Here is a 7,500-nt window from a genome sequence, read left to right on the forward strand (position 1 = left end):
CGAAGCATCCTGACAGCTAGCTGAACCGAAGCATCCTGACAGCTAGCTGAACCGAAGCATCCTGACGGCTAGCCGAACTGAAGCATCCTGACGGCTAGCTGAACCGAAGCATCCTGACAGCTAGCTGAACCGAAGCATCCTGACAGCCAGCCGAACCGAAGCATCCTGACGGCTAGCTGAACCGAAGCATCCTCATCCTGATAGCTAGCTGAACCGAAGCATCCTGAAAGCCAGCCGAACCGAAGCATCCTGACAGCTAGCTGAACCGAAGCATCCTCATCCTGATAGCTAGCTGAACCGAAGCATCCTCATCCTGATAGCTAGCTGAACCGAAGCATCCTGACAGCCAGCCGAACCGAAGCATCCTGACAGCTAGCCGAACCGAAGCATCCTGACAGCTAGCTGAACCGAAGCATCCTGACTGCTAGCCAAACCGAAGCATCCTGACAGCTAGCCGAACCGAAGCATCCTGACAGCTAGCCGAACCGAAGCATCCTGACAGCTAGCCGAACCGAAGCATCCTGACAGCTAGCTGAACCGAAGCATCCTGACAGCTAGCTGAACCGAAGCATCCTGACAGCTAGCCGAACCGAAGCATCCTCATCCTGACAGCTAGCCGAACCGAAGCATCCTGACAGCCAGCCGAACCGAAGCATCCTCATCCTGACAGCTAGCTGAACCGAAGCATCCTGACAGCCAGCTGAACCGAAGCATCCTGACAGCCAGCCGAACTGAAGCATCCTGACAGCCAGCCGAACCGAAGCATCCTCATCCTGACAGCTAGCCGAACCGAAGCATCCTGACAGCCAGCCGAACCGAAGCATCCTCATCCTGACAGCCAGCCGAACCGAAGCATCCTGACAGCTAGCCGAACCGAAGCATCCTGACAGCTAGCTGAACCGAAGCATGCTGACAGCCAGCCGAACCGAAGCATCCTGACAGCCAGCTGAACCGAAGCATCCTGACAGCTAGCCGAACCGAAGCATCCTGACAGCTAGCTGAACCGAAGCATTCTGACGGCCAGCCGAACCGAAGCATGCAGACGGCCAGCCGAACCGAAGCATCCTGACGGCCAGCCGAACCGAAGCATCCTGACAGCTAGCCGAACCGAAGCATCCTGAAGGCCAGCTGAACCGAAGCATCCTGACGGCCAGCCGAACCGAAGCATGCAGACGGCCAGCCGAACCGAAGCATCCTGACGGCCAGCCGAACCGAAGCATCCTGACAGCTAGCCGAACCGAAGCATCCTGAAGGCCAGCTGAACCGAAGCATCCTGAAGGCCAGCTGAACCGAAGCATCCTGAAGGCCAGCTGAACCGAAGCATCCTGAAGGCCAGCTGAACCGAAGCATCCTGAAGGCCAGCCGAACCGAAGCATCCTGAAGGCCAGCCGAACCGAAGCATCCTGACGGCCAGCCGAACCGAAGCATCCTGAAGGCCAGCCGAACCGAAGCATCCTGACGGCCAGCCGAACCGAAGCATCCTGACAGCTATCCGAACCGAAGCATCCTGAAGGCCAGCCGAACCGAAGCATCCTGAAAGGCCAGCCGAACCGAAGCATCCTGACGACCAGCCGAACCGAAGCATCCTGACAGCTAGCCGAACCGAAGCATCCTGACAGCTAGCCGAACCGAAGCATCCTGACAGCTAGCCGAACCGAAGCATCCTGACAGCTAGCCGAACCGAAGCATCCTGACTGCTAGCCGAACCGAAGCATACAGACTGCTAGCCGAACCGAAGCATCCTGACAGCTAGCCGAACCGAAGCATCCTGACAACTAGCCGAACCGAAGCATCCTGACAGCTAGCCGAACCGAAGCATCCTGACAGCTAGCCGAACCGAAGCATCCTGACAGCTAGCCGAACCGAAGCATACAGACAGCTAGCCGAACCGAAGCATCCTGACAGCTAGCCGAACCGAAGCATCCTGACAGCTAGCCGAACCGAAGCATCCTGACAGCTAGCCGAACCGAAGCATCCTGACAGCTAGCCGAACCGAAGCATACAGACAGCTAGCCGAACCGAAGCATCCTGACAGCTAGCCGAACCGAAGCATCCTGACAGCTAGCCGAACCGAAGCATACAGACAGCTAGCCGAACCGAAGCATCCAGACATCTAGCCGAACCGAAGCATACAGACAGCTAGCCGAACCGAAGCATCCTGACAGCCAGCCGAACCGAAGCATCCTGACAGCTAGCCGAACCGAAGCATCCTGACAGCTAGCCGAACCGAAGCATCCTGACAGCCAGCCGAACCGAAGCATACAGACAGCTAGCCGAACCGAAGCATCCTGACAGCTAGCCGAACCGAAGCATCCTGACAGCCAGCCGAACCGAAGCATCCTGACAGCTAGCTGAACCGAAGCATCCTGACAGCTAGCCGAACCGAAGCATCCTGACAGCCAGCCGAACCGAAGCATCCTGACAGCTAGCCGAACCGAAGCATCCTGACAGCTAGCCGAACCGAAGCATCCTGACAGCTAGCTGAACCGAAGCATCCTGACAGCTAGCCGAACCGAAGCATCCTCATCCTGACAGCCAGCCGAACCGAAGCATCCTGACAGCTAGCCGAACCGAAGCATCCTGACAGCCAGCCGAACCGAAGCATCCTGACAGCTAGCCGAACCGAAGCATCCTGACAGCTAGCCGAACCGAAGCATCCTGACAGCTAGCCGAACCGAAGCATCCTGACAGCTAGCTGAACCGAAGCATCCTGACAGCTAGCCGAACCGAAGCATCCTGACAGCCAGCCGAACCGAAGCATCCTGACAGCTAGCTGAACCGAAGCATCCTGACAGTTAGCCGAACCGAAGCATCCTGACAGCTAGCCGAACCGAAGCATCCTGACAGCTAGCCGAACCGAAGCATCCTGACAGCTAGCCGAACCGAAGCATCCTGACAGCTAGCCGAACCGAAGCATCCTGACAGCTAGCCGAACCGAAGCATCCTGACAGCTAGCCGAACCGAAGCATACAGACAGCTAGCCGAACCGAAGCATCCTGACAGCTAGCCGAACCGAAGCATCCTGACAGCTAGCCGAACCGAAGCATACAGACAGCTAGCCGAACCGAAGCATCCAGACAGCTAGCCGAACCGAAGCATACAGACAGCTAGCTGAACCGAAGCATCCTGACAGCCAGCCGAACCGAAGCATCCTGACAGCTAGCCGAACCGAAGCATCCTGACAGCTAGCCGAACCGAAGCATCCTGACAGCCAGCCGAACCGAAGCATACAGACAGCTAGCCGAACCGAAGCATCCTGACAGCTAGCCGAACCGAAGCATCCTGACAGCCAGCCGAACCGAAGCATCCTGACAGCTAGCCGAACCGAAGCATCCTGACAGCTAGCCGAACCGAAGCATCCTGACAGCCAGCCGAACCGAAGCATCCTGACAGCTAGCCGAACCGAAGCATCCTGACAGCTAGCCGAACCGAAGCATCCTGACAGCTAGCTGAACCGAAGCATCCTGACAGCTAGCCGAACCGAAGCATCCTCATCCTGACAGCCAGCCGAACCGAAGCATCCTGACAGCTAGCCGAACCGAAGCATCCTGACAGCCAGCCGAACCGAAGCATCCTGACAGCTAGCCGAACCGAAGCATCCTGACAGCTAGCCGAACCGAAGCATCCTGACAGCTAGCCGAACCGAAGCATCCTGACAGCTAGCCGAACCGAAGCATCCTGACAGCTAGCCGAACCGAAGCATCCTGACAGCCAGCCGAACCGAAGCATCCTGACAGCTAGCTGAACCAAAGCATCCTGACGGCTAGCTGAACCGAAGCATACAGACGGCTAGCTGAACCGAAGCATCCTGACAGCTAGCTGAACCGAAGCATCCTGACAGCTAGCCAAACCGAAGCATACAGACGGCTAGCTGAACCGAAGCATACAGACGGCTAGCTGAACCGAAGCATCCTGACAGCTAGCTGAACCGAAGCATCCTGACAGCTAGCCGAACCGAAGCATCCTGACAGCTAGCCGAACCGAAGCATCCTGACAGCCAGCTGAACCGAAGCATCCTGACAGCTAGCTGAACCGAAGCATACAGACGGCTAGCTGAACCGAAGCATCCTGACAGCTAGCTGAACCGAAGCATCCTGACAGCTAGCCGAACCGAAGCATCCTGACAGCTAGCTGAACCGAAGCATCCTGACAGCTAGCTGAACCGAAGCATACAGACAGCTAGCCGAACCGAAGCATCCTGACAGCTAGCCGAACCGAAGCATCCTGACAGCTAGCCGAACCGAAGCATCCTGACAGCTAGCTGAACCGAAGCATCCTGACAGCTAGCTGAACCGAAGCATACAGACAGCTAGCCGAACCGAAGCATCCTGACAGCTAGCCGAACCGAAGCATCCTGACAGCTAGCTGAACCGAAGCATACAGACGGCTAGCTGAACCGAAGCATACAGACGGCTAGCCGAACCGAAGCATACAGACGGCTAGCTGAACCGAAGCATACAGACGGCTAGCTGAACCGAAGCATCCTGACAGCTAGCTGAACCGAAGCATACAGACGGCTAGCTGAACCGAAGCATCCTGACAGCTAGCTGAACCGAAGCATCCTGACAGCTAGCTGAACCGAAGCATCCTGACAGCCAGCTGAACCGAAGCATCCTGACAGCTAGCCGAACCGAAGCATCCTGACAGCTAGCTGAACCGAAGCATCCTGACAGCTAGCCGAACCGAAGCATCCTGACAGCTAGCTGAACCGAAGCATACAGACAGCTAGCCGAACCGAAGCATCCTGACGGCTAGCCGAACCGAAGCATCCTGACAGCTAGCTGAACCGAAGCAAACATTTCTGATATATACCCATTGAATAAAATAATTTATGAATGGCTCACCCTATCAGAACCCAAAATATAAGCTTGTTGTACTCCAATGTTTGTATATATAAAAAAAAAAATGTAGACATTAGCCTAAAAACAATGTTTTAACTATCATTCTGATATCACGGATGGTCAGTCCTTGCATCCATTGCTCTGTCTATGAATTTGAGTGGTTGCATTTCTCCAGCCCCATCCCTCAGATTTTTACTGAAACTTGTTTCTACTGCTGATTGTAGCTTTAATCTGGCACTAAACACCAGTTGGTGTTGTTTCTACTGCTGATTGTAGCTTTAATCTGGCACTAAACACCAGTTGGTGTTGTTTCTACTGCTGAGTGTAGCTTTAATCTGACACTAAACACCAGTTGATCTTGTTTCTACTGCTGATTGTAGCTTTAATCTGGCACTAAACACCAATTCCTCTAACAGCTAGTGTTTACAAATACAATATTCTGTTCAGAGCTCAGCCTGGTCACTAGAACTACCATTTGATTTGGGATAGTTGTAAAGGTCCTGAGGACGTCGACACATGTCTTCCTCACCGTTCACTGGGCGTGAACTCATGATGCTCGGAGATGAAGCATCCTCAGACCACACAGACCAAGTACTCAGACCACTGTGCCATGGCAGTTCACAATACTCTAGCAAGCCATGGAGAGTACTGGAAGATACTTCATAAAAACAATGCATTGTTTTTCATTATTTTATTTTAACCTTAACCACTAGGAATGAATACCTAAACTAAACCACTCTGAATGAATACCTAAACTGAACCACTAGGAATGAATACCTAAACTGAACCACTAGGAATGAATACCTAAACTACACCACTAGGAATTAATACCTAAACTACACCACTAGGAATTAATACCTAAACTGAACCACTAGGAATGAATACCTAAACTGAACCACTAGAAATGAATACCTAAACTGAACCACTAGGAATGAATACCTAAACTGAACCACTAGGAATGAATACCTAAACTACACCACTAGGAGTGAATACCTAAACTACACCACTAGGAATGAATACCTAAAATAAACCACTAGGAATGAATACCTAAACTACACCACTAGGAATGAATACCTAAACTACACCACTAGGAATGAATACCTAAACTACACCACTAGGAATGAATACCTAAACTACACCACTAGGGATGAATACCTAAACTACACCACTAGGAATGAATACCTAAACTACACCACTAGGAATGAATACCTAAACTACACCACTAGGAATGAATACCTAAACTACACCACTAGGAATGAATACCTAAACTACACCACTAGGAATGAATACCTAAACTACACCAATAGGAATGAAAACCTGAACTACACCACTAGGAATGAATACCTAAAATAAACTACTAGGAATGAATACCTAAACTACACCACTAGGAATGAATACCTAAACTACACCACTAGGAATGAATACCTAAACTACACCACTAGGAATGAATACCTAAACTACACCACTAGGAATGAATACCTAAACTACACCACTAGGAATGAATACCTAAACTACACCACTAGGAATGAATACCTAAACTACACCACTAGGAATGAATACCTAAACTACACCACCAGGAATGAATACCTAAACTACACCACTAGGAATGAATACCTAAACTACACCACTAGGAATGAATACCTAAACTAAACCCTTTGAGTTGTTTCTGTTTTAACCTGTAACTATGTGGAATGAACCCTGTAACTACGTGGAATGAACCCTGTAACCACATGGATTTAACCCTGTAACTACGTGGAATGAACCCTGTAACTATGTGGAATGAACCCTGTAACTATGTGGAATGAACCCTGTAACTACGTGGAATGAACCCTGTAACTACGTGGAATGAACCCTGTAACTATGTGGAATGAACTCTGTATCTACGTGGAATAAACCCTGTAACTATGTGGAATGAACCCTGTAACTACGTGGAATGAACCCTGTAACTACGTGGAATGAACCCTGTAACTACGTGGAATGAACCCTGTAACTACGTGGAATGAACCCTGTAACTATGTGGAATGAACCCTGTAACTATGTAGAATGAACCCTGTAACTACGTGGAATGAACCCTGTAACTACGTGGAATGAACCCTGTAACTACGTGGAATGAACCCTGTAACTACGTGGAATGAACCCTGTAACTATGTGGAATGAACCCTGTAACTATGTGGAATGAACCCTGTAACTATGTGGAATGAACCCTGTAACTACGTGGAATGAACCCTGTAACTATGTGGAATGAAATTAAAGACGTTCATCCATTTTATGTTGAATTTCGAAAGTGAAACTTTGAGATCAGGTTGCACAGCTAGCTGACTGGACTGAACTGTACGAGGATATCAATTGGCAGTGTGTGTGTGTGTGTGTGTGTGTGTGTGTGTGTCGACTCACCCACGACCATGATGTTGAACTCGAAGCCAGCCTTCATGGTCTTGCGTCTCATCTGGTCCAGAACAGCCTCGATGCCCACGTAGCCGAAGAGGTCATGACCTTTAATGGTTCCCTGGAGACCATGGCTCTCTGTAGGGCAAGGGGTCACGACCTCTACCTCTCCCTCCATCTCTCTCTCTACGTCTACTTCTCTCTCCTCCGTCTCTTTATTCTGCGCTGTGCTGTCCTCTGTCTTCTCCTGAGCTACTCTCTCCTCCACAGCTTC

The 7,500-nt window shown here is 51.1% G+C and overlaps 1 protein-coding gene across 4 annotated transcripts in view; it reads right to left on the reverse strand.

Moving 5' to 3' along the window:
* The window catches only part of LOC139365280 (neuronal-specific septin-3-like), a 150,682-nt gene that overhangs the window by 34,800 nt on the left and 108,382 nt on the right, over positions 1-7,500 (reverse strand). For all 4 annotated transcript variants that reach the window (XM_071102792.1, XM_071102795.1, XM_071102794.1 and 1 more), the window contains one exon: positions 7,236-7,500. This exon is cut by the window's right edge and continues 104 nt beyond it. In XM_071102792.1, the coding sequence (XP_070958893.1) occupies positions 7,236-7,500 (265 nt within the window). The remainder of the gene's footprint in view (positions 1-7,235) is intronic.

This window comes from Oncorhynchus clarkii, chromosome 13 (assembly GCF_045791955.1).
Source record: "Oncorhynchus clarkii lewisi isolate Uvic-CL-2024 chromosome 13, UVic_Ocla_1.0, whole genome shotgun sequence".
Classification (NCBI taxonomy): Eukaryota; Metazoa; Chordata; class Actinopteri; order Salmoniformes; family Salmonidae; genus Oncorhynchus; species Oncorhynchus clarkii.